Genomic DNA, 26,373 nt, shown 5'->3' with positions numbered 1-26,373 from the left:
TTACGATAACAGCGCGCCTTACTCAGTCTGGCCTAGTGGAGAATAGGTTGATGACTCAGGCCGCGAATAAGCGCATGTTTCTTTTTTTCCTCCTTGCAGGCACATAGCGGGCACTCTTTGTCTGACTGTGACTGTGAGGCTGACTGTGACAAGAGGCGATCACTTGCTTGCATGTGTCATTCTTAGCCGCTAAGCTCTCACCGACTGAGACTTGATTCCTTAATCAATCCAGCATCTGATCTGATACCGAAGAAGCTTAAACAAGCTTGTTTATACTTATTGCGAAGCAAATAGCGTCGATCACTATCCCACCATGGAGGACTGGACTCCAAGCTGTAAGCCGTTTACCCTCTAGACGTAAAGGAGCGGCTGCTGAATCGTGTCTCAGCTTGGACTACGAAACCCATCAAGCAAGATGTTGTCTATGATGATAGGGAAGGAGTACAAGCCGCTCTGGACAAGCTCCAGAAGCTTCCCCCGCTTGTCACAACGCAAGAGGTACGGCGTAATGTCCTACTTTACTGTTAATTAGGGATAAGTGTGATGCTAACCGTCGAATGTCAGATTCTGAATCTGAAAAAGAGCTTGCGAAATGTTGCCTTGGGCAAAGCTTTTGTTCTACAAGGAGGTACATTGTCCTGCCTGAACACTTATATCGGCCTCTAACCACTGTGTCTAACCGCTGCGTTGCTCGTAGGGGACTGCGCTGAGCTGTTCGATTACTGTAATCAGGATATGGTAGAGGCGAAACTCAAATTGCTTCTGCAGATGAGTCTGATTTTGATTTGGGGTACATTTACGCCTTCTGTCATCTGTCGGCACGTACTAATGGCGGCCAGGCGCAAACAAACCTGTAGTGCGGATCGCACGTATAGCCGGGCAATTTGCCAAGTGAGTTGCCTGACCTTATCTTTCACTCGTCCGTTCCTTTGTTGCTGACAGAGTCAGGCCCCGGTCAAGCCCTATGGAGGTGGTCAACGGCGTTGAGATGCCCTCTTTCCGCGGTGATAACATCAACGGCTTCGCTGCCACCCCAGAATCTCGCAAGCCAGACCCGTCACGGCTTGTCTCGGCGTACTTCCACTCCGCTGCCACGCTCAACTACATGCGCGCCTCACTCTCGTCTGGTCTCGCGGATCTCCATTCCCCACTGGACTGGGGACTCGGTCACGTCATCGAGCCATCCATCAAGGAAAAGTACGAGCGCATCGTCAGCCGAGTCAAGGATGCGCTGCGTTTCATGCACACCGTCGGAATCGACACAGACCGAGGCGTCGAGACCGTCGACGTCTTCACCAGCCATGAGGGTCTCCTCCTCGAATACGAGCAGAGTCTCACCCGCCTCCTCCGCAACCCACTTACCACGACCCCACAGCCCACCGCAAGCTACTACGCCACCTCGGCACACTTCCTCTGGATCGGCGACCGCACGCGCCAACTCGACGGGGCCCACGTCGAATTCTTCCGCGGCATCGCCAACCCCATCGGCATCAAGATCGGCCCCAGCATGGCCCCCGACGAGCTCGTCCGCCTCCTCGACGTCGTCAACCCCAACCGCGAAATCGGCAAGGTAACCCTGATCTCCCGCTACGGCGCCGCCAAGATCAGCCAGCACCTCCCCGCCCACATCGCCGCCGTCCAACGTGCCGGCCACCTCCCCGTCTGGCAATGTGACCCCATGCACGGCAACACGCAGACTACCCCAACAGGCGTGAAAACACGACACTTCAGCGACATCCTCTCCGAGCTGCGGCAGGCGCTCGAGATCCACCGCTCCGCCGGCTCCTTCCTCGGCGGCATGCACCTCGAGCTCACCGGCGAGGCCGTCACGGAGTGTGTCGGCGGCGCGGGCGGGCTGACCGAGGAAGGGCTGAGCGAGCGGTACACGACGTTCTGTGACCCGCGCCTGAACGAGAAGCAGGCGTTGGAGCTTGCCTTTCTGGTCGCGGGGTTCTACCGCGACATGGATGATGTGGAGGGGATGAACTCGATCTAAGCTCGATTGCTGCACAGTTATGAGATATATAGCGCATTGCATTGGATATGCGATGCAAACACGCCCTCCTACTTTGCTTCACACCACTTGATATGGTTGATTTTGGTTGACGCTTCATACCTGGTTTCGGGGTTATATTTCGGGGTCTTAAAAAGTCGTATCTACAGAACTGCATGAAATGAATCAATCGTTGCACTTTCGGGAATTCATGATTAGTTGATTATATGGCACATGCTCTTACCTCCATTGTCTGTTGCCACACTACATGACTGAACTATTTATGATTTGAGAGGTTACGCTCCTATAGGCATATATTGCAGCCGAAGACAACGCATAATGACGGGTGCATTTCGTGCATTCAACCATCGAAAGCATAAAATACAACTCGAAATCCAACCAAGTCCCTTGCCCAAATGCTAAGAGAATTAAATAGAACACACTTATGAACTCCGCCAGGACACCTTTCACAAGCTAAAAACTCACTGGAGAGAAGAACAGAAACAAAAATGACGAATGGAAAGAATGTGTCCTGAGCTACGAGATCAAGGCCGTGCAGCGGACTGTCCACTTCTGATCAATCAACACTGCTAAGCCGATCTCAAGTAACGAAAGACGTTCCCAGTCCCTGCTTCGATGACGGTCAGGCGCCGAGTCTATCAGCGGACCATACCTGTCTGTCAAGGAACACCAGGAACCGTGTCCCAGCCCAACGCATAGTTCTCAAGGACCAGGGACATACACCTCCGAGAGGTCAGTCGGAAACCTGAACCGAGATCCGTGTGAGAGAGCATGAGAAAGTTGAACGGAAAGGTAGATCAATAGGGAATGGAAAGAGAATATGCAAGGAATGAGAGAAATTTAGAGGCCTGGAGCGAAGCTAGTTTCCAATTCTGCCTGTAACATCCATTGTGCTCTCAATGCCCTCCCATGGTAGCTCCTCATCATCTTCTACGTCAGTATCGTTGTTTTTGTGGCAAGATTTATCTGTGGTAGCGGTCACATCCGCAGCCCTTGTGGTGGCAGCGGTGTCGATCCCAATGGATTGAAGCGTGACTTCCATCTCTTGCTCAGTCATCTCGTGTCCGTTCTGTTTTTGGCCTTCGAGAACATCGTAGAGCGCATAGATTTGGTCAGCTTTCAAGTCGATGTCCTTAAGAAGCTTTTCGATCTTGGCGGCCAACGATTTCCTCTGGCGTTTGCTCAACGAGGCATCCAGCTTGTTATATGCCCCTTGATAGGTTACAAGCTGCATTTTCAGATGGGACAGTTCATCCTCCAATGCCTTGAGCACTGTCGCGAGAGCAACACCCGGAGATTGCGCAGGGCGCAACGTAGGCTCCTCATTGTAGACAGAAGGCTCAGGCATACGCTCCGAAACGGGTACAGGTTTGGGGATCTTTACGGTCTCATGAGTATGGTCGCATTGCGAGTCACCAGGAATGCAGCGCTTGCAAACCGTGCAGTTCTTGCCATCATGCTGTGTAGCACTATCCAAGGCCTTTTGTGCAGCCTGGGGCAATCGGCTTGGGTCCTCAGCTGCCAAATCAGCGTGACGGATAGTGATATCTGGCAGGATGAAAGCAGAAGTCATGTCGTCAGTAACAGGGCGACGTCTTCGCTGAGTGGTGGAGACGATGGAGTGATCCGAATGCCGTCTTGGGCGCTCGATGGGCACGGAAAGATTACTGTCTGCCTCAGCCATGCTGACTTTCGATGTGGCCGTCAGATCACCCATTGCCGAGGCGGGTCTTGCTATCGGGGCTTTACTCTCCTTCAACGAGGATTTGCGAGGCGCAGCGGATTTTGATACACTTTGACGGGTAGAGTTTGCGGTCTCGTCTGCATTTTGAACCTTGGTCGAGATCGACTGTCGCCGTCTACGCGCAAGTCGTTCTTCTTCTAGAGCCTTCCGCAGTTGAGCGATTTCACGTTCCTATAGCAATCACATTAGTGGCAAGCAATGGTAAGCAAAGTAACAAACTCACGTCAACAAAGCTCAACAACGTCAAGTCTTGCTCTGTGGCAGAGGATTTCTTGGTATGACCCGTGGCGTCTTCAGTGGCTGAATCCAAAGGCTCAGTAACATCGACTTCTTCCACAATCACCCTTTTCACCCGCTGCTTTCCTGTGTTTGGCTGCTTCTTTGCTTTTGTGTTGCCTGTTCGTGTCTGAGTCTGGGATCTCTCGGCTCGCGAGCTCGAGGCCCTGGTCCTCGGCAGGTCAATTGAGAAAAGAGCTTCTTCAGCTCGCTCTTTCTCAAGACGAGAAATCTCCTTGTCGACCTGTTTAGAGATCTTTGTGCGCGACTCTTCCACGCCGCCGGCCCTCTTCGATCTTGTACTCTTACTGGTAAGATCTTTAGTAGCCTGACTCATGTCCTCACTTCGCTGCGTGTCGAGCTGGCCGCTTTCAACGCTTGCTTCCGTCGCGGATGTTGCTTCTGAACGACCAGTATCCTCGCGAGATTTTGAGGCCAGCGAGACAAATTTAGCCAGCTGCGCCTTAAGTTCAGCATTCTCTTGTCGTAGGCTGTCATTCTCGCTTTTCAGATCTCGAGATTCGAGATAGGCTATTCCCAATTGAGAAACAGCCATGTCTCTCTCACGATTCAATTTCTTCAGCGCCGCTTCGCTCATCTGCGCCTTCCGCTCAACGACATCCAATTGGTTTTGCAGAGCCAGATTCGAAGCTTCGAGTTCTGAAGCAACCGTTAGCATCTTGATATTCTCGAACTGCAGCGGTAAAGTAACTCACTCTGATAATGAGACCCAACATCTCTTCTGTGGTCATCGTCTTCGGATTCATACACGCGAGAACGGCCGTGTTTGTCCTTGCGGTGAGACCGGCCAGCCTTCAAAGCCGCATTTTCCTGTCGCATTTCATCAATTCTTCTCTCTGCATCCGACTTTGCCCTTTCAAGCTCCGAAACTTTGTCCTGCAGAAGTCTCAGAGAAACAAAGAGAGCCTTTTCATCTTCTGGAATGGGAATCGCATCGAGGGGGATATGTTCACGAGTCATGGACACATCAGCACCGTCATTCGGAGGAGAAACAAATCGTGTCGCCCTAGCCCGGCTCTGGCGGGTATAAACTGGCGTGCCGTCTTCGTAGACACCCGAGACCAACTCGGACAGATTGGGAAGATCGGGAAGAAGAAAAGACTGCATAGTGCCCGTGTCGCCAGCACCATTGCCGGACACGTTGCGCAGGTTGCTGGGTAACTTCCCCCGGCGCATTTCCTTAGCATAAGCCTCCTGTGATGCTCTCTCCACCGCGTCTGCTATCTGATGAGAAAGGTTGACATTTCCGAAGCGCGTCGCACGCGTACTGGTTGCCACAGGTTGAGGTCTCTCATCAGCAATGAAGGAACCGTCGTATGAATCGCGGACCTTTGCGTGCATTTCAGACAAAGTCCGCCGCTGGTCCTTGCGGGCTGTTTTGGACGAAAGAGGGTCACGATTTTCCTTGTGGGCAAGACTGGCCTGTCTCAGTTGAGCATCTCTTCGCAGACTCTCACTGGCAGCTCTTCTCGAGGAAACACGCATGGCCGATTTCTGAGGCGTATGCGAGGTGGGATAATCGAGTCTGACGGCAGGCGAGGACGACCGCACACTGTTTTCTATACTCATCAAGGAGTTTCGCGAGTCATCGAGCCGACGCGTCGGCTTGTTAATGCCCCGTCCAGCTTCAACCGATATGCTTTCCTCGGTATCATCTTCGGAGGTGCCCACGGGGGAGAATTCGGGGAAGGCGCGTTCCAATGCAGAGGTATCAATGGCGTAGTCAGGCTCCTCGTCTTCAAAGTTGTTGATTTGTTTCCTGGCGCTGCCTTTCATCTCGGGCAATTTGGGACTGTTTTCAAAGTGTCTCGTAGACGCGAGGGCTTCATGCTCTGGGTCAAAATCGGAGCCAAATGACGCGAAGCTGTTTGTCGTGGCTTCGGAGCGTCTGGTATTCTCGCGCGACATGGTCAAAACGTATGACGCGTCTTGTTCCAAAAGCAAAAGTAGCGATACAAGTGAGTTGAAGCTCAATTGACTTCAGACATGAATGCTTGTGCTTAAATTGGGATTGACGTTATAACTGCCAGGCGATGACGGGTAATCGCTGGGTATGTTTTGGTAAAGCGCGTCGGCGGCCACGAGCGTCCACGCGAAAAATAATGACAACCAGGATATGGGTATCTCAACTGAGTTTATAGAAGAGTAATGCAATTAGTTAGAGTCGTATTATTCGCATCGATCGCAAAAATGATGCGATGGATGATCAGAAGTCAGTTTTGACACTCCGCGGGACGGGAAAAGAGGAGGCTGGGGGAGTTGTTGATTTGTTTACTCGGCCAGGTGGAGCTGCCGTCGGAGTGACCGCCCAAGTATAGTCTAACCTTACGGCGGACCTCTCCTACTTCGCACAACAACCAAAAAGCGTGCTGCAAGTATTTGCACTTCGCTATTCTCCTCATACTTTTGGATACGGGTGGATTGAAGGCAAAGTAGCAATTTATGTAATTGACTATTTTCATTCATCTCCTCCAGCCGCGCGCGATGAACTCCTCGAGCAGCAGCAATATCATCTCAATGTACAGGTTGAGATAAGGAACCAGGAGAGAAATACAGAAGAAACAGATGAGAACAGATAAAACAGAAACTCCCCGATGTAGCTCCAGACGCCATGCTATTTAGACCTCTCAAGCCGTTACGAGAGAAAAAATGAATCATCGTTAGTCATGCACGTAAAAACCGCCGTCCGATGCAGGAGATAAAACGCATTTGAGATGCAATCGGCGCCACACACTTCCGAGCTGTAGGTAAGGGGTTAAGTAGAGAGATAGCGAAACCTCTGTGGGCTGCAAAGCTCTAGCGAGTTTCAGGAATCACGCGAATCGTGCTGCTCTCTGGACGCACGAGGAGCAGTCGCCGGGAAATTGTCGCTGACAGGGCTTGCTGCATCAATATGAATGGTAGGCACAACTGTCAGCTCCCGAAGAGGGGCGGTATGTTCGTTCCTTTCGGTGACGGGGCTTTGATACGGAGGGGCCTCACCCCAGTCCAGATGATCGTATTCTGGAGGAGGAATGCTGAGAGCGCCAACATCGGCCTCCTCACCGCCTGGGGTGGATGGAAGGGTAGAGACGGTAGAATGTGCTTGGGAGTGCACCCTAGTCAAGGCAACCGGATCAACGGGACCAGTCGAGGCGGATGAGTAGGACTCTCCTCGAGAGTGAATGCTCGGGGTATCGACCAGGGAAGACCTGTTAGAAGCATCAAAACTGCCGGAAGGGCCGTTCGACAGTAGGGGGCGACGATCGGAATCGGGTGAAGTTGTTCGGACTCGCGATCCATCGTGACGAACGTAGCCCACAGCCGCGTAGCTCACACTGGCAATCCGCCTGCCGCGACCACGAGTCTGATGCTCTGCTACAGCCGTAGCGAGGTTGGTGGCACTATTGCTGGCATTGGTGGATGACCGACTTCTTGCACGGAGTCGATCCTGTTCCCGTAAGATCTCTAGCTGAGCACGGTCTCCACGCTCGCGAGCCTCACGCCGTGCCTGTCGCCTAGCCTCGCGTTCTGCCAGTTCCTCGCGCCGGCGCTGACGGATTTCGTACAGCGATGACATGAGCTCCTCCCGGCGAGCCTCTTCTTCTTCAGCGGTCTCAGGAAACTCGATCACGGTATCCATGCCGTCTCGTTCACCTTCACGCGCGATGACCTGTTCCTCAGGCTTGGGATTTGCAGAATAGGCAGGAAGAGTGGCCACAGACCGAATGGAAGCATCACGACGGATGGGATTGGTCGTTCTCGCGGTTATCATCTCCGTGGCTTCAGCGCCCGTAGCCGATCCGTTCCGGACGCCATTTGACACTTGGTTATAGAACTTTCCAGGGTCCCAACGGTTCCATTTGTCTTTCAAGTGTTTTCCTGGGAGATATTTAGGGGAGCAGCCCATCCGACGCAAATATTTCAGGCCGAAGTAGGAGGCGCCGAGCAGGAGGAACGAGACAACAATAGCCAGAGCGACCTACAAGTCCAAACAATTAGCTGAGAACAAGTATTAAAGCAACATGAAACAAGGACAAACACTCACAATGACAAAAATGATGTTTCTATCACTGCCTTGGGCATTGGTGTCAGGGGTGGTGTTGCCGCCATTCTGACGGGCCATCAGCCCACGAACCTGGGATGGGATATACATCACAGCCGCCTGATCCGTTAGGTATTAAGGATATAGCGTCTCCTTCTAAGCTCCTTTCAGAACGGACCTTGATGTCTTTGTTGATAGCGAAAGAGATACCCAGAGAAACTGAAGTCAGAGCGAAGAACACTTCACGGAAGAGACAGCAGAGGCAGTGCTCAAGACAGTGAAGGCAAGTCTCGGCGCAGATAAGAGGTTATATATAGAATAGAAGCCAATAAATCGCATCAGATCATCACAGAACAATAGTATAGATTAGAAAGATAGTGCTAACAATCACTAAATCCATGATTGAGGACATGGACAGTGCAAATAAGCATGGAAGAGAAGGAGGTGAGAGGAGAGAAAGGAGAAAGAACAGAAAACACCTGAATTATGGTAGGATCTGTAATGGTTTGGCTGGAATAATATGGGGTAGATAGTAGTACAAGGACAAGGATCCAACAGCAGAAACCATATGCCTGAGAGCAGACCAAGCTAATCAGAGGCTGTCATTAATGGGCTGAAAAGGATCCCTTTAGTCTTAGTGGGTGGCTGGTGAGGTTGAAGGCGGAAGGGAAGGCCTACAAATTGGCACCCTCAGAGAGAACCTAAGTAGGCCTCAATTTTTCCTGTTTGAGAGACGTCTCTATTGCTTACGCGCTCCCCTGCCCGTCCAGCTCCATAATTTTGACATCAAGCAGGGACGGTGATTGTTAATCATGGTACTCCGTAGTCTACCATACCATGGTCATTGCCATCCGCAAAAGCACCCGCCACAACCCACTCCTTGCCAAGCTCGTGTGGTTTCACAATGACTGGTGACTACCTTATCATTTATTATTGACGGCCGACGCAGCCAACGATCCATTTTTAGAATTGTGCCGAACTGGCTGAGACTCTGAAGGATCCATCCATGATTTGTCCCGCGCTATTCCATGGTTCTTCTAGTGGTCTCGGAAGAACCGGAATGTCCATACCAGAAATCTGTCTGATGGTGTCCTGGTTCAAGTCAAGATAGATCAAGACAATTCTTCACTCCGTAGAGAGGTACAAGCACTACTCCGTAGATAGTCCATATGTTTTAGGAAGATCCATCCAAATCTCCTTCCCTGCTCTATGTAACTGCAGCAGACATGAGCAATTTGTCTCTTTCAGCAGCATTCATCATGAAGGAATCATTATCTTATCCGTGGAGATAATCATTTTCGTGTAGAACATTATTTTTAAGAAAGGAGCAATCGGGGAGAACACAGCAGCAAACATGACAGGTCTTGTCCTGCTTTGAGACAACGTAGCTACCTAGTAGCTACCAGCCTTGCAGCCTGAAAATTAAGGTTGCACTAACACTACTCCAGTCGTGGATGAGGATGATTTCAGTGCACATGCAGTCAGCTCAATTATCCCAGCAAACACGGAAGCACAGCCAGCTTGTAGATTCCATCATTCTTCCTTGACTTCTATCAACCTTTCAGTAAACAAGCAGTCAATAGTAACCTATTCATCTGCAGAATACATCCATGTCCTGCCCCGATTGCTTCAGCGGCCATGTACACTCCGGGGAGCCACAGGGCGAGGTGACCAAACTGCACGGACTCGACGTCTACGTTGCATCGCCAGCGCCAGAGCCAACGGGGAACTCAGCAATCAGGGGAATTATCATTATCATTCCGGATGCGTTTGGCTGGGAGTTTGTCAATAACCGGATACTGGCGGATCATTATGCCCAGAAGGGCGGGTACAGAGTTTATCTACCGGATTTCATGAATGGTGAGAATCAAAGTATTCAGGATGTAGTTTGGTGCCGGTTGAGACGAGAAACAGAGTTTGACTTTATCCTCACTTGAATAGGACGCTCGTGCCCTGTGTGGGCTATAAGCCTCATGGGGGATCTGTTCAAGACAGATACCCTGTACGACTGGCTTGTCAAACCGTAAGTCTCTTTCCTGACAAACGTATGTCCGAGAATGTTGAGGCAGTCAAACAGCTATCATATCGTTCGCGCGATGTACGCCATGCTCCCATTCATGTACTTCAACCGCTTCAGCAGATCCTGGCCCATCGTCAAGTCATTCTTCGCCGCCGTCCGCCAGGACGAAGGAGCTCAGCTCCCCATCGGAGCAGCCGGTTTCTGCTGGGGAGGCAAGCACACTGTCAATCTGGCTCACGGGGCTGAAGTAGACAGCAAACCATTGATCAATGCTGGATTCACGGGACATCCTAGCCTCTTGAGCATCCCCGGGGAGATTGAGAAGATAAAGATCCCCGTTAGTTTTGCCCTGGGAGAATTGGATATGGTTGTGAAAAAGCCGCAGATTGAGCAGATCAAGAACATTATGGAGAGTAAGGATGGGGTTGGTGAGGTGAAAGTTTACTATGGGGCTAGTCATGGGTTCTGCGTGCGAGCAGACCATGTTCTGAAAGATGCCGAGCAGCAGGCTACTGAAGCAGAAGATCAGGCTCTGGATTGGTTCAATCGCCACTTCGCTAATGTACAATAAGATCCGTTATGTTTCAGAGGGAGGGCTGTTGGACTACGAGTTTACGTCCTCGCTGTCCTCTATCAAAGCTTTCAATTTTCCACCGCGCCGCCTTGCAAGAACATCGTAAGGGCCCTGTTCCACAATAGCCCCCTGTTGAAGAACGACGATATTATCCGCGATCTCCATCATTTCTCTGGCATGCGTAATGATTATCACGGTAAGGCCTGATCGAGCCGACACCAGCCTCTGTACTGTCTGCCGAATTACCTTTGCACTCTCCGGGTCAAGGCTCGAAGTTGCCTCGTCCAGGACCAGCATCTGCGGCCGGCGTACAAGAGCTCGTGCAATCACCAATCGCTGCGCCTGGCCGCCGGACAGGCCCACGCCACCGTCCCCAATGGCAGTCGAATAGCCGTCGGGAAGTGACACGATGAAGTCATCGATGCCCGCAGCTTGAGCTGCAGCACGAACACTGTGTAACTCACGGAGGGGGGACTCGTCCCTCAAGCCGTAACAGATATTGTGATGTATCGTGCCTGGGAATATCGTAGGCTGCTGTGACACAATCGATATCAGGGAACGAAGGGACGGCGTGTGGAGGCGTCGGATATCCAGATCCCCGATTGAGATGGTCGGCGTCTCGTATCTGGACAGCGGCGTTTCGTAGAGAGAGAGAATCAAGGATGCTATGGTCGATTTTCCTGATCCAGAGCCTCCTACAATTGCTGTGCAAGAATTCTCAGCTATAGCGAGAGTCACGTTTCGGAGAGCAGGAGCGTCGGGCCGCGACGGATATCGAAAGGTCAGACTTCGTATTTTCACCGGTGCTGCCTTCAGAGGGCGTTTGTCACCCTTATGTTCATGGGATTGCCCAACAGGTAGGTTAGCCAGTCGTAGCAGCTGAGTAGCCATGTCTTGGGAAGCACTGATTTGCGGAACTTGAAAGAAATTAGCAACCGTACAGGCGAGATTGTCTAAGCATGTGTAAGGAATGGACAAGACTTACTCCATGAAAGTACAGTACTCGCATATCCGATGCTAAATAACAGCATCGAGAATACGGTCATCACGTTTTCAACCGTATATCCGGACGATGCGAGAAGCGCTCCGTAGTAAAAAATCAAACCTGCATACTCTCTCAGAGCAGTCAACGGAACGAGGGAGGCGCCTACTCACCACTCACAAAGATTATTGTGGACTCTACAAGGCCGAACAAAATCCCAGTGTAAGCCGCCCTCTTGAGGCACATTTTCATGCATTTTGACGCTGCCTTCAAGAATTTCCTGTGAAAAAACGGCTCGAGAGTCAGGGTCCTCACGGTACGTATTTCTGAGAATGTCTCGACTAATACGTCGGATGCATTCCTGGAAACTTCATTGCACCGCCCCTGCCATAGTCCGCTGGTTCCTTCAAATCCCCTGGTAATCGCATAAATGATGGGACCGCAAGACAGCGCCACCAGGGTGAGCTTCCAGCAGACCACTAGACACCAAATGACTGCGGTCACGGTAATTGCCACAGCTACCAGGACGTAGCCGCCGAAACGGCCTACTAGGTTCCGCATATCTTCCCCGTTTTGATCAAGACAAGCAGTGATTCTGGAGGGCGAATTGCCTTCTTCATCGAACCACTGCCGAGGCTGGTCCAAGACTCGTTTGAATGCCTCCTTGCGAAGCTGATCAACCCAGGCCTGGCCTGATGCTTCCAAAAAATAATGCATGAAGTAAGAGGCAGTCCCGTCAATTAAGGCGACACCTAGAACAGCCAGTGCCCATCTCAAGGAGCTGACTCTCATGTCGTAGAATGACTGGAAGAGCTGAGAGAGGCAGTAAGAGAAAACAGGTGTTGCAGTAGCATCCACCAGTGCCGATATGATTCCGAGCAGGAGCAGCCACCGCTGTCTCAGGTTGAGGCTGGGCATTAATGTCCGCATGATCCGGTTTATAGAGAGACGATGCTGCCCTGAAAGTGGAGTGTCCCCTCTTGCTGGTTGAGGCCGCTTGATAGTTTGTGGAAAATTTGTTGCTTCTGCTTGAGGAACAGGGAGAGTCAGAGAAGCGCGATGTAATCGGAGTCGATTGGCAGGGACGAATGATGTGCGTGACTGCGCCATACTCAGTTCACGCATCGGTATAGCAACTCCGTCAGGTATTGAGATCTCCTCTGCTTGGGACGTGGCCTGTGCCTTGACCATGTTACTCAGTCCTGTGGAAAGCTGCATTTCTTCTATTTTGCCGTCGAACAGTTGAGCGTTCTTATATTGCGAAGGAGTTGTCCTTGACAGAACTGATGTTTCTTTGTGTTTCGGGAAGCCAAAGCTACTTGCGCAGATAGTATTTGGAACATCGACTATCTCCTGAGTCTCGTCATTGATGTAGGAGACTTTCGGCTTCGCAGGACTTTTCGAGGAGATTTGACTCTCGCTGAAAGGAAAGTATTTCTCCTTTGCTGGGCTATTTTCCAGCTCATGCCTGTATCCTGATTGCACAACAGAGCCATGCTCGAGGACATAAACGTAATCCTGGTCCATGATGTGTGACATATCGTGTGTGATAATGATCGTCGTCTTCCCTCTGCGCCATTTCCGTATCGCTTTCATCACTGCTATACGGTTTATGCCGTCCAGCGCGCTCGTGGGTTCGTCCATGACGAGAATGGGAGTGTTCCTTAGTCTAGCTCGTGCAATCGCCACTCTCTGTCTTTGACCTCCACTCAAGAAGCTTCCCCCGGGCCCAACGCACGTGTCGAGACCATTTGGCAAGCTATCAATAGTGTCCCTGAGCATTGCCAAATCAATGCATTCGCGCACGTCTTCCTTCGTCACTGTCTCATGTGCTCGACGGCCGAAGGCAATGTTAGTCAAAACGGACTCGTTGAAAAGCACACTCTGTTGCTCGACAAGTGTGATGTTGTTCCTAATCCAATTGATGCTAAGAGTCTGAATTGCGTTGCCATCAATTAGTATTTCGCCTGAGGTGGGCATATACAATCGTGCCAGTAATTGTCCGAGTGTACTCTTTCCCGATCCGCTTTCTCCAATCACGAAAGTCATCTCACCGGCAGGAAAGAAGAGGCTGACTGAATTTAATATGGGCCTTTCGGGCTGGGATGAGTACGTGAAAGAAAGCTAAAGAAAGGATGAAAAAGTTAGAAAATTGGGCAGTACTCGTCAGCTGGGAAAACTTACATCGCACACTTCGATATCGCCGTCACAATATCGGGGGTATGAGGCTCCTTTCAACTCCTCAGGGTGCCTTTTCACTCTTCGGCCGTTCAGAAGATCCTTTAACATTACCGCTGCAACCTTGCCTTTCTCCATCACTATTACTTGCGGCAAGACTAGCTCGATCGACTGAGCTGCCGTCAAGCAGGCCCAGAATGTTCTCAGGACTTCGCCAGCAGTGAGTCTCCCAGATGCCGTTAGAGAAGCACCGTACCAAAACCCTTGAATAAACATGCCGAACATCATGAACCGTACAACTGCTATCTGTAGGGAGTTTAGGTGTGCTTGTTTGAGATATTGAACCGCAGCACTATTTATTTTGAGGGCAAAATCGCGAAGCTCGAATGCCTGTCCATTGAGACATTTGACCGCGTCAATCAGACTCGTAGCGTTATTAGCGACTTTTGAGGCAAGGGTAAGTTCAACCTGCTGGGCTTCGATTCTTGGCTTGATTCGAGAAGAAAGAAAGGCAACGACGCCTGAGAAAACTGGGATCCCTGCTAGAGTAATGAATGCAAGACTCCACGAGGTATAGAATGCCAATCCAAGCGCAATGATAGTTCTGAATGTGTATTGCATGATGAGCCCTAACGGCTGCGAGGTTGCTATCTGCAATTCGGAAATTTGGCTATGATGGAGGTAAGATAAGCGAAGCATAACATAATAGACATCGGAGAGAAATGACCTACGCTTGAAGATAAGACAAGAAAGCTTTTGTGCCATCTTTCTGTGTTTCGAACCATTCCTGGTCCCTCCCCAGCAGTTCTTCGAAGATCCTGGTTCGAGCGTTTGAGACCTGTAGCTCCCCAAAAACGATGAAGAGACTGAAGTACGCTCCATTGAGTACCCAGCTAGCGATACCTAAGCCTGAAAGCGCGATGCCGTATCTCGCTACCTTCCGGAGTAGGTCGTCGCCACTAATATCACCACCGCCGAACGATGTGAACGAGTTGAAAATGTCTCCCAGAAGGATGGCGAATACAGGCGTAACAGAGCTAGCAAGGAGAGCGAGCACCGTCGCGAGACTCAAAGTGGGCAAATGGTTCTTGGTTGTGAAGCCAAACAATGACATCCAACTCCATCTCCAGAGCAATATGCGTCTGAAACCGCGGAGTGATATTGACAAGGCAAATGTCATCTTGTAGAGACTTGTCGGAGATCGTCCTGGACCAGATTTTTCGGTGATTTCGGATGAGATGAGAAGTGTGAGAGAAGACCATTACTGTGAGAATGATACATAAAGCAGGCAAAATATTTAAGTAGACAAGGACACAAACCGCAACGCTTCACAATGTGAAGCATTACGGGGATCCTTCTCATTCTTCATTGCATTTTTTTGCTTCGATACCAGATGCGGTAATATTGAGGCAGTCGTTCAGCTCAAAGAAACAAAGGAAGTTGAAGGCTCGGTCGTTAACATTGTTCTTCGCTTGCGAGACAAAGGGTCACGTGCCGCCTGGTGCGCAAGTCGCAACACAAATCAGATTATGCATCCAGAAATCTATGTACATAAGTGACATCCCATAAATTGCGGTCAAAGGTTATATCGAGTAATGTATGCATTTCCCTACAATATTGCGTTGTTATGCGGACGGCACACGGATTCATCGCTTTCTGGATAGCCGCTTGGGAAGAGTCGCAGCAACTCGAAGCGAAGTTTGAGTAGGTTATCGCTCTAACATGACTCAAGGAGAGCAGAGCCAAGTAGAAATGACCTTTCCCAAGCCCTTCAGACTGCTTCGCAAAGGTACTATCCCGAGAAGGTGAACTTGAGCGACCGATAACGATCAAGGAGGCACTGACAGAGGAGCTCTTTTGACGCTACGTCGCTGGCAAGGCGATCACGAGTACTTTGACACTCTGTGGCGCCCCCAACTCTTTCCGATTGGCAGTCCTACAGGGACTAGAGAACAAAAGAATCCAGGTCGTATTACGAGCTGGGCTTTTTCTCTTCCGGATGGGCCCTCTCATAGATCCAGTCGTTCAGGCCGGCCCGGTTTCTGGACTCGTCAGAATTTGTGCGCATACAAGTTGAAATGGCGCGTAGTGACTTACCGAGCAATCTCGATAGCGTAGAATTGCATACGCATTGCTTCAGCGGCGGTTAGTAGCTATTCGTGCCTTGCCAAGCGAATTGGCCACAGCGTAGCAACTTACCGAAAAGGGTTGTGTCTTGATCATACTCAACACCGGGACTGATTCTGAGTATGGTTCCGAAGTTATAGTCGCTAATCTTCTTCTCGTACTCGTTGATAAATTTCCGCCACTTTTCCTTGCCCTCCTTGCTCTTCATACTATCCTCGTCAACGGGTGCGGCAGGATCGAAGTCGGGAAATTCCCTCTCGAAGTGCTCGTAGATATCGTCGTCCATCTTTGTTAATCTGAGCTGCGAACCGCGGACCTTCTCGAGAATCGCCCAGTACGTCATCAAGTGTTCGACGGCTACGCCGGGAAAAAGATAAGTATGAATGGGACTTTCAATCGACTGAGGGGTACTGACCCTTCACCGCGAACTGCTTCTCCATCTGAAGTCACGATTAGCGTCAGTAATCGTCGCATTGCTCAGGTGCACGAGGTCTCAACATGAACTTACATCCTCCAGGTTCTCCGCCGTCTCCGGGTCAAATGGCTTCGACATTTTGTAGTTACTGTAGCTTTCTGTAATATATTTCCAAGATGTAAATAATGTAATGAGAATGGGTATGGATGAAGGGTCGTCTATGTGAAAAGTTTAGTCTGGTGATATGTTTGCCCCGCGATCCTTTTTTTTTGGGCGGAGATTTTTGCATGGTGGCCGCGAACCCCACCAGGCTAGGGCCGTACGTCATCAGCTATCGCAGAAGATAGTGGATGGTAGTAGATGGCTCCTGAAGATCATGCAACAAATCTGTAATGATATGTCTAAACAGATTAAAGAAGATAAATGGAGCTTCTGAAGCCGCAGTTAAATCAAATCACGCATTGGCAGGAGTAATTACAAAGCGCGACCTGTGCTGGAAGTGAGGGATATAGCTTTAGTGCCACCTAATACAATGATTTCAGATAGATTGAATTAAAAGGCAGGTATGACAAAACATTTTAATGGAAACTGATAGCTCAGAGGTGTCGCATCAATCGCTCTCATCAGTGTCGGATAACTCTTCGAATCGTCCACTCTCAACAGCCTGTCTGACTGGATTTTCAACATTCATAACGCCAGTAGCTCTGGCTCTGCAATTAGGATTAGCAAATGGTATCAATGGTGTAGGAGCTTCGTCTTACCTCTCAAAAAGCACGAATAATCTCTCAGCTTCCCTTTCCTTCTCCTCTCTAGACATTGGCTGGCCCGTGTCCTGTTTCTCAGCATCCCATCGTTGGCCGGTGATAGGGTTAATCTCTGGGTCAAAGCCATTCGGATTGGTTGCGAAAGCTTCACTCGCAGATTGTGGTATCTCAATACCACGAGAGGCTAGTAGACCGGCGGCGAATCCGTATCCGATGTTCTTTGTCAGGTTCTCTGCGTCTTTGCCTGAGAGAACGAACATGAGCTCGGAGATCGCGATTTTCAAATTCTGGTATGGCGTGGTTGACAGTCGCAGCAGCTTAGACGAGAGCGTATCTGATGTTCCAATTGGTTGTTTCCTATCACTGTCTTCCGGCAAGAGGAGCCACTGCATGTATTTACGGGGCCCATCAGGTGCCACTTCGTAGATGGTCACAAGTGAGTGGAGAAGTGGGATGGCCTTCGTTGCGAGGTCCTGGGCGTCATATGCAGATACTGATTGATCAAGAATGTTGATGAGCTTGTCAACATTGCAATTTTGGTTGAACGTCGGAAAGATGGGACTGCTCTCGAAGTGCTTTCCCTTCTTATTCTCGAGATCGAGAGTTGACAGGCAGTTGAGAAGGTATCCCAATAAGCCGTCTAGAGGCTTAGGTGGAATGTCAATGCGGCTAATGATCTTGAAGATATAAGGAATTGAAGGGGAGAAGGTAGCGGAAAGGTCTGGATAGACCTTTGAGACATTAAATATCAATTTCAACGTGTCAGTAAGTGCCAGCTCGTCTATCTGGGCCAACGGCTTTTTGCCAGACTTGGGAAATTGCTTTGCATGCCGTATTATTTGCTGCAGTTGTCAGTAAAATGCATCAACCAGAATGTCAGTGGACTCACGTAATTGACATTATCACCCAGTGAGTGATTCTTGATAAGCTGCTCGTAGTCCATGGTAGTGTCATAAGTACATATGAACTGTATACGGCTGATCACCATCTCGTCTTCCGAGTTGTCGCACTGGAAATTCCTGTCTCAGCTTGCCCGGGAACTTAGTTAGATGGCGGTCATACCTTGAGCATCTCAGCTAATTTGCTTCCATAACCTGTGTCCACGAAAATCTGACGCATTTTGTCATCCAGTAGAAGGGCGTTTGCGACGCAGCGCAGTGCCGCGCGACGCACATCTGGCGTCTCTCCCTCAACACCGTATCTACCCAGTACTTTCATACCCTGTTGTGAGAGTTAGAACGTATGCATTCATTATAAATAGTGTTATGAGCCGCCCTTACCCACTCTGAATAGATGGGGCCTGCATTGCTTGGGCTTGTACCATATTCTCTTAGACGAAGGAGTTTCTCGGCCTTTTCTGCGCCAGGCAGTCCGCTAAGTCAGAATGATCAGTCTGATGGCTAGCTTTGTACGACTTACGGGCAGATGTGAGAGATCTGTCGTGGAGATCTTTCTCAAGAGATCTCAAAATCTCTGTTACCTCTCTCGATTTGTCTGTATTGATCAGTGGGTTTCTTCGGGTACCTTTTCACTAACGAGATCATCGAGACATACCTGCCATCATGGTCCTCTTGATTCTATGCCGACGACTGGTGGTTCTTTGTCAATCGAGCTGAGCTCTGTACGCCCTCCGAGGAAACCCCCTGCAAGCCTGATCTCGTACGAGTGACCCAAACAGGATAACAACCGCTAACGACAATTCCAGTTCACACAAGAGATCACAGACTCAGTATCAGGACTATTGTTTGAAGAAAATCAAGTGAGATAATTATCTTAGGCCACCTAAGGGAGTCAAAGAAATGGGGTAAAGAGATGCGGCTAGTTGAAACAATGAATAAATAGTAGTATGGTGGATAACCGCAACCCCACATATAGTACTCTGTACGAAGTAGTCAGTCGAATCTAAGAGCTACTTAGCCACAAAAATATTCTTTCATTCGGTATAGGCATAATACAAAGAAGTCTCGAGAAGGCAGGTAGCCATCTCAAATCGTCTAAGCCCCGCTGCGTATATAATCTCCACCAACCCTCGACATCACCATTTAGTAAGGCTTGAAGGGCGGACTGCCTTGGTGCCTTAGGCACTACAGCTGTAGCCACCACTTTACGCGTGCCTCAGCCACACGTCGCGATGGCAGATTTGGAGCGCGTCGTCTCAAGTTTAACACCCAGGCTTGGCGCGGCCCTAGGATCTACAACTGAAAACAGATCGCAAAGGGCATCAAGGCGCTGGGAGCTGCTGCTGAACATCTTTCGCAGGGATTCGCATGTTTAGCTTGGTCTGAGTCTTGCAGCTGGACCATATCGCCATGCTCCTTGTTCTCTTGTCGTCCCTGTCCTCATTTCCTTGATCATTCGATCTTCCTGAAATATGGTGGAAGTACTCGGCCCTCTGTCTGCTCGTCCTCCCACTCCACCTAGGACAGGTTCTCGTATACTGTCTGAGAAAGATCGAACAGAAGATTCTCCTATCGTCTTACAGACACCCGTCGATTCTCCTTTCGCCGCGAACAGTTCCGTCGGTGCTCCGTCTACTCGACAATCCAAGCGGGTGAACTTCTCGCCATGGACCAAGTACATCAAACCTCCGTCTTTTACAAATTCTGCTCTCAGGTTGAAGTCAGAACTCAAGGAGTTGCCCCCTTCGAATGAATGCAAACCTACGAAGTCGATTCTGAAGACGACAAATGCGCATCCTCCGATCGACACAACCGACGTCACACCTTGCACTCCCGAATCTTTCGCCATGCTGCTCGAATCGATTACACAACAATTGGCTGGGGAGTCGATAAGTTCCAGACTGGATGCTTATATGCAGTTCTTTGGGGCCCTGAGGGCTTACGAAGGGCTTCCCAGTGAGCAAGAAATCGGGCAGAAACTTGGGCTAATTACCCAGTTCATTCAACGGGATCTTAGCACAGATCTTGGAGATGGTGTGCCTCTAGGCACGAATCTTGTCATTCAAGCTCTCAAGTTAGCCGCTGCGCTGTCATGGAACATCGAAATAGCTGCGCAACTGTCAGACGAATTCAAGGTCTTCCTTGTGGAGCACTCCATCAACGCCCTTGACAGCGCGAAGGCACCAAAATCGATATTGACACATTATATGTCAATACTGTCTACACAAAACTTCCATTCCAAAATCATGACAAATGCGCGGATTATTCGTCTACTTAGCGTACTCGAAGACATTACCAGCCGTGTGAATGGAAATGCAATAGTCTTTCAGCGTCTAAGCATTTATCAGCGCCTTCTTACTCAGTCCAAGTCGATTTTCGTTTCCCAGGCAGGCCTCTGGGTAGAGCATCTGATATCCGGTCTTCTTCACCACGTCAAAGACACGAGGATTAAGGCCATCTCTTTGGGCTTTCAAACTTCGATGATTTGCGGTCCGAATCCCAATTTATCGAAAAGTATTCGTGACCTATTCGATCGTCCTCTGGACAATGGCAGAAAATTAGTATCGGAAATATGCGAACGAATGTCAAGGATGATGGCAAATGTCGAAAGTGGCGTGCATGTGCCCCAGGTGTGGAGCATCATAGTCTTACTTTTGAGAAGCAAAAGGCTCAGTATCGACCAATGGGAGCATTTTAAAGAATGGGTCCTTGTGCTGCAGAGGTGCTTCAACTGCAGTGAATCATCTATCAAAGCTCAGGCTATTCTTGGCTGGAACCGATTTGTCTACGTCGTCAGCCCTAGCGACACGACGAGTCGGTCAATGCTGAGAATGCTAAGCAAACCTATCTTGTCCCAGTTCGAGCGGAAGAAGCAAGAACGACCTGGATCACAGCCCGGACAATTAGCTTTGTGCAGCTACCACAACCTATTATACTATGCATTTCGTCCGTCGGCAACGTTCCAACACCTCGATGTTGTCTGGGAAGAGTACGTTACTGGCCCCTCGAACGTATTTGCCTCATTTCCTCACTTGAATGATCGATTCTGTCACGCTCTTTCCAACCTACTTTGGAGCCCACAAGCCAAAATATGGACCGAGAACAAAGTCAACGAGAGCACGAAACTCGAACCAGAGGAGCTGCCTTCCATCGACTGCAGATGGGTGAGGTCGAGAATTACGATTATCCTGAATGTCTTTGAATCCATCTTGAGAAATTCCCTTTGGGCTGATGATTTGGATAAGTCGAATATCGCTGCTGCCTGGGTCAGCCTGTCTCAAGCTTTGTCCTATGCCTCAAGTAAAGAGATCACGCCATCCCCAGAATCCATGCAAGCTGTTGCCAGCGTGCTTGGACTTCTCCAACGGCTTTGGAATGCCGGTCCTTCCTCGCTAAATGCTCTTGGTAGCGACTCGATGGATGTTTTCTTTGATCGTTTTCGGTTCCTGTCCACTACCATGATCTTCTCTCTGGGAGGCATCCCATTTACTGAGAAGCTACTCCTGAAGACAGCCAATGAGACTTTCCAGGCTGCTAATACGCCGACCCAGCATCCTTTGCGGGCAAACACTAACCTGGACAGTCCTATCCTACATCTTCTCCGATTCATAAGTGACGTGACTGGGGTCCCTCAACCTACACCCTCTTACTTGCGTCTGGTTGATGGTACGCTCGAGGCTGCTTGCAAAGGTAGAACATCCCGAGGCTCCCGTCTGGAGCTCCTTCAGCAATGCGCGTGGCTGTATTCGACTGATGCCGAATTTGACTTCGGCGTCCAAAGCTTTGCTCAAAGCGTGTGGAATTCAACTGCGCAGCTGGCTGCGGAGTCTCTAAGGTCTTTCCCACTTGAATCTGCGCGCGAACGCGATGGATCCGTGATTCGTGATTACGAAAGTGTTGTCAAGATCCTCTCTACGGGGCTCAAGTTTTCCACTGTTTTCCCGGCATGGAATCAGCTTCTTGATGCCCTAGTTCGTGTCATGAGAACCGAGAAAGGGGACCGGGCCATTGCATCGATGGCTTTGGAACCTTTAGCTGAATGCATGATGACAATGGGTGCTCGGAATACCTATCTTTCCCTGTCGTCACTCTTTACCCAGTCACTATCCATCCCATACTGGCATCAGAGCGATTCGGGCACGAAGGAAGGCGAGGCCGTTCCAAGCGTTTCGAAAGAAGACGTGTTCTTTCCCCATCGATTGGTACAATTGGTGGATCGCACACTCCAAGAATCTTACTCAACATTCGATCCATCGAAGACCAGCGGTGTCGCGGATTTCATAGAGTCTTTGACATCCTTTTTAGGCTCGGGTATCCTATCTTTTCGACGGAAATTACTCGAAAACCTCCAAGGATCCCTTGCGCTTTGGCTCAGAGATGAGGCACGCAAACTCAATATCGAGAGTGGCGTTGAAAGCAGGATTCTTACAGCTGTACGTGTACTAAGCAAGGGGGGCTTTTTAGAAGAATACTAACTTGGGTTTAGTGCCGTGCTTTGTCGTCAGCTGTCATCAATATTTTGCAAAGTTCTTCCCCCCATGACGCCTCGTGTCTTCACAGATACGATTTCATTATCGGTGCGGGGCTCGAATCCTCTCATACATCAATTGCGAAAAGATTCTTCGAATTCTGGAATTCTACATTTGGATCGCAGGAGGCCCTGAAATATCCTGAGGTCATCTCTCGTGCCCTGGCGAAACTGCTTCAGCTCCAATCTGTGCATCGAGCTAGTAATACACAGGTGTGCACTCCAGTAGTCTGTCTGAAGTGTTCTATGAACTAATGCTTTTAGGGCGGCGTACGCACCAATTCCGTCTCACCAGAGGGTTCACTTGAACCGGTAGATATGTCAATCAAGTCTCGCATTTCGTATATCCTAGATGACACATTCGAACATTCTCGTTCCCCCAATTTCCACTCGTCGCCTGTCACGGATGAACGAGAGGTTACGGCTTTGCCGTTGAGTCGAAATCCCGATGTCATTAGACGGCAGCCCGCGCCGCCCTTCAAGGACAGACATGTCGGATCTACTGTCGGGATTGAGTCGGACCCTTTCACAACAGCCAGTAAAGACTCTGGCAAGCCCAACGACGTGTTCTCTATAATAGACAGCATTCGTTCGTCTTCGCCTCCTGTGCAAACTCCGAGAGAACTGGGATTCATGACCCCGCCGCATGCGCGTCAACTAAGCAACCCAGACATGAGTACACATTCTCCTCGGACGCCTACGTTTCCAGCAGTTGCAACCGAGAATGAGGATGGCTTCTTCGGCTCCTCCCCTACCCCTGGCACCAGAGGCAGGATGCAGGTGGTCGGCTCAACCATTCCTTCATCGCTTGCGACAGAGGTGATGGATTCTCGTATGGATATCGATCCCCCCTCCTCGCCTCCAGGAATAAGGTCACTCAGTCCGAACTCGCGCAACAAATCAACCCGTTCAGATCCGCCTCAAATGCCTTCAGACGCAGAGAACGAGAATACGAGTCTCAGAGAGAAAGAGAATATCCGTGCAGTTTCGCCTCATGAGAAGACGACGGTCAATAATGTCACATCCGAGTATACTGGTCTCGAGAAAGGGAAGCACGGTATGCCTGGCCAATCGGAAAAGCCTCTCAAGCGCCGTCTTCGTTCTTCTACGGGCAAACAGCAGATCGCGGATACGCCTGCCACTTTAGAATCCGCACCACCTATAGCACGTCAGGAAACGGAGTCCGTATCAGAACCCTTTGATTATGGCAAGGCGGTGTTCTTAGAAAGCGTCCACGTCGCCGAGTCTGTGCCCGAGATAGGCCAAGATATCATGGAAGGCAATGTGAATGACGAGAGAACCCTCACAAATCCGAACTGCATTGCAGACTCATTCAGCGATGATATGGAGACTCAGGTAGCGTCTCAACTGGAACAAGACTTGGAGTCTGCAGGGAATATGAACGAGGCGCCTAAAAGCGAAGCGCCTTCAGAACCTCCTAAACAACAAGCGACAAGAAAAAGAAAACGGGACGCTAAGGAAGCTGACGCAGCTGAAACACCTTCTACTAGAGAGCGGCGTCGATCTTCGAGGTTGTCATCGACCAAGACACCATCTGCTGTCGAAGACCAAGAATCCATGAGCACTCGTGCCACGAGATCCATGACCACTGCATCATCGCAGAACTCCAAGTCTTCGCCCGCCGAGTCTGTTGCAAAGAGACGCAAGCGTCAGTCCAAGGGTGGGAGGGAGATTCCAGCCGCCGTCATTTCGGAAGTCTTGGAACCGGCCAAAGAGCATGGTACATCGCAAGAACATATTGCGTCAAGTCACGGCCCAGTTGATGTCTCGGGAACCACTGAGTCTTCACCTCAAAAGCGGAGATCGTCCCGTCTAGGAGGTCATGCAGCACCGGCCATCGCGGAAGAAAGTCCGTCTCGGAGGCAATCACCACGTACTGCGCGCTCCCGGAAACAGGCCAAGAACAAAGAGCTTCTCTTGGAGAGCTCTTCTCTTAGAAAGGTAGAGGCTAGTGCAACTGATTCTGTGACGGGAACGCCTGCAGCAGAAATTTCTGATCAGAATTTGACGCAAATCCGGGAGTTGACCCAGGAGGCATCTGGTCATGGCAGCGATCTTCCAGAAATGATTACACCTGATGCATCAAGACAGCCAAGCACTGGCGGCTCCGGTGATACCGAGATGGTCGAAGCAGACTCAGCGGCCGAGCCAGACCCGGCAGACGATCATGCTCAAGTCGACGCTGCTCAGACAAGCACTGATGTTAACGATCATGCCTCCGAGGACAAAGCCATGATTTCCCATTCCGTCCAGACAGGTACCTTGGTCGGCCAAGAAGGCGTAATATCCTCTTTACGAAGGGTACTTGACGATGTCAAATCAACCACCCTGAATTTGTCCGGCCTGAAAGCGATCGACGATCTCCTATTCGATATTCGGGTGGAAATGCACGAAGCATTGAGAAGACATGCAGGGTAATTTCTTATTTGCATAGCGCTGGCGTTTCATTTATATCTTTTGTATCTACCATCCTCCTTTCTTTTCCTGTTTTGGCAATAGTCGTTTGGAGGAAAGCCGCTATTACAACGTTTCTCTGGTCAGTTTTCCAGGTTGGTCTGTCTGAGTGTGGCCTTTCAGGGATTGGGGCAAACGGGCTGCACAATGCAGTAGTATAAATAGAATTTCATCCATTGCTTTGTTTCCAGGCAGGCGATCGTTCAAGATGTAGAGAGGCCCGGACGAGGTAAACGGAGTTCGACTCCTTTGTCTAGAATCAGTGTGCATTCCTAAGTTGTCCTCGATTGAGGTAAGCAGGGACATTATATACACTATGGTCCACCTTTGATACCCTGAACGACAATACATCGCCAACTTCACAGCGACTACTCCACGAATAGTCCATCGGAGATACAGAAGAAAGGACCCTGACACTTCCCTCGAGTAGAAGAGCATATACAGCAACCGTCTCCATGTCAGCACGCCTGGGCATGATCTTGGCAGGATTTTGTGGCATGACTCCGCCCGGGTACTGACGTCCTGCTCAAGAGCCATCCATAAGCAGGCAGTAGTCTACTCAGTACGAGAGATCTGCGGAATTCTTGCATGATTTGTAGATAGCGTCGCCCTTGGTAGGACACTCCCATTCGTGCGTGATGCCCCGTGACAAGTGACACGCACGGCTGAACCCAGAGGTCGAGGTAAACGTGGCTTAGCCGCCGGTCGGTGAGACATGGCTGCTGAAGGATCGCTCCGCTGGCGAGAGTGGCCAGGCTCGCGTAGCTGTATCTGCATGTATCTAGACGCTGAAACCTTCTTTCTTGGCCTTGGCATGCCGCATCACGCGCCTGGCCACTCGGGGTCATGAGGATATTGACTTGCTTGAATAGTCGGTGAACTTCTGAAGTCTCGAGATCAAAGGGTGACATTTAAAATCACCTTCGCGTAGCATTTGCGTTTCTTACTGTGGTAGTAAAGATAGTTCCAGTTCAATGATCCCCTCTCATCATCTGGGATGGCTGACCACTCAGTCGAGTACTCGTCCTCGACCTCGTCTTCCACGCCTCTGGGATATATTGCGCCTCCCGATCGTTGTGTTTCTATTCCTCCTCGTCTGGTCCGTCTGACGTCACCTATCTCGTTGTCATGTATTGATTTAATTCAAATTAGGGCAGTTATCACCATAAGATATCGAATCCACAGACGGGAGCGAGAAACAAGGCTCCGCAGAGACCTCTACTTCCCGGGAAGAACAGTAATCGCCGATATCGATATCAATAAACACTTCCCGCTTGTCAAGCTCAATATCTGGAGGACACTGCGCTGTGGAAAACAAGTCCCCGGGGCAGA

General features: G+C 50.1%; 8 protein-coding genes across 8 annotated transcripts; 3 read left to right on the top strand and 5 right to left on the bottom strand.

Annotated features, from left to right (window-relative positions):
• Positions 1-313: 313 nt before the first annotated feature.
• Aspvir_007560 (3-deoxy-7-phosphoheptulonate synthase class II) lies at positions 314-1,996 on the top strand (the record flags this gene model as incomplete). Its single annotated transcript, XM_043270739.1, has 6 exons — positions 314-335; positions 389-498; positions 565-628; positions 698-790; positions 840-891; positions 949-1,996. 6 exons carry the CDS (start codon positions 314-316, stop codon positions 1,994-1,996), a joined length of 1,389 nt encoding a protein of 462 aa, XP_043126674.1.
• Positions 1,997-2,873: 877 nt separating this feature from the next.
• Aspvir_007559 (uncharacterized protein) lies at positions 2,874-5,963 on the bottom strand (the record flags this gene model as incomplete). Its single annotated transcript, XM_043270738.1, has 3 exons — positions 2,874-3,929; positions 3,982-4,694; positions 4,751-5,963. 3 exons carry the CDS (start codon positions 5,961-5,963, stop codon positions 2,874-2,876), a joined length of 2,982 nt encoding a protein of 993 aa, XP_043126673.1.
• An 898-nt stretch (positions 5,964-6,861) lies between these two features.
• On the bottom strand, positions 6,862-8,190 carry Aspvir_007558 (uncharacterized protein; the record flags this gene model as incomplete). Its single annotated transcript, XM_043270737.1, has 2 exons — positions 6,862-8,016; positions 8,083-8,190. 2 exons carry the CDS (start codon positions 8,188-8,190, stop codon positions 6,862-6,864), a joined length of 1,263 nt encoding a protein of 420 aa, XP_043126672.1.
• A 1,499-nt stretch (positions 8,191-9,689) lies between these two features.
• Aspvir_007557 (dienelactone hydrolase family protein) lies at positions 9,690-10,670 on the top strand (the record flags this gene model as incomplete). Its single annotated transcript, XM_043270736.1, has 3 exons — positions 9,690-9,939; positions 10,021-10,102; positions 10,157-10,670. 3 exons carry the CDS (start codon positions 9,690-9,692, stop codon positions 10,668-10,670), a joined length of 846 nt encoding a protein of 281 aa, XP_043126671.1.
• A 33-nt stretch (positions 10,671-10,703) lies between these two features.
• Positions 10,704-14,947, bottom strand: Aspvir_007556 (ABC transporter ATP-binding protein; the record flags this gene model as incomplete). The annotated part of the gene is made up of 5 exons (XM_043270735.1): positions 10,704-11,590; positions 11,659-11,778; positions 11,829-13,779; positions 13,840-14,503; positions 14,565-14,947. 5 exons carry the CDS (start codon positions 14,945-14,947, stop codon positions 10,704-10,706), a joined length of 4,005 nt encoding a protein of 1,334 aa, XP_043126670.1.
• An 858-nt stretch (positions 14,948-15,805) lies between these two features.
• Aspvir_007555 (polysaccharide biosynthesis domain-containing protein) lies at positions 15,806-16,513 on the bottom strand (the record flags this gene model as incomplete). The annotated part of the gene is made up of 5 exons (XM_043270734.1): positions 15,806-15,875; positions 15,931-15,967; positions 16,033-16,317; positions 16,376-16,400; positions 16,469-16,513. 5 exons carry the CDS (start codon positions 16,511-16,513, stop codon positions 15,806-15,808), a joined length of 462 nt encoding a protein of 153 aa, XP_043126669.1.
• Positions 16,514-16,985: 472 nt separating this feature from the next.
• Positions 16,986-18,700, bottom strand: Aspvir_007554 (synembryn; the record flags this gene model as incomplete). The annotated part of the gene is made up of 7 exons (XM_043270733.1): positions 16,986-17,085; positions 17,137-17,981; positions 18,029-18,148; positions 18,202-18,360; positions 18,420-18,496; positions 18,559-18,633; positions 18,694-18,700. 7 exons carry the CDS (start codon positions 18,698-18,700, stop codon positions 16,986-16,988), a joined length of 1,383 nt encoding a protein of 460 aa, XP_043126668.1.
• An 810-nt stretch (positions 18,701-19,510) lies between these two features.
• Aspvir_007553 (putative telomere length regulator protein (Rif1)) lies at positions 19,511-25,005 on the top strand (the record flags this gene model as incomplete). The annotated part of the gene is made up of 3 exons (XM_043270732.1): positions 19,511-22,471; positions 22,525-22,779; positions 22,831-25,005. The coding sequence occupies 3 exons, from the start codon at positions 19,511-19,513 to the stop codon at positions 25,003-25,005; spliced, it is 5,391 nt and encodes a 1,796-aa protein (XP_043126667.1).
• Positions 25,006-26,373: the final 1,368 nt, after the last annotated feature.

This window comes from Aspergillus viridinutans (genome assembly GCF_018404265.1).
Source record: "Aspergillus viridinutans IFM 47045 DNA, scaffold_5, whole genome shotgun sequence".
Classification (NCBI taxonomy): domain Eukaryota; kingdom Fungi; phylum Ascomycota; class Eurotiomycetes; order Eurotiales; family Aspergillaceae; genus Aspergillus; species Aspergillus viridinutans.
Note: the sequence above shows the minus strand (reverse complement) of the source record. Positions and strands in the feature narration are given on the sequence as shown.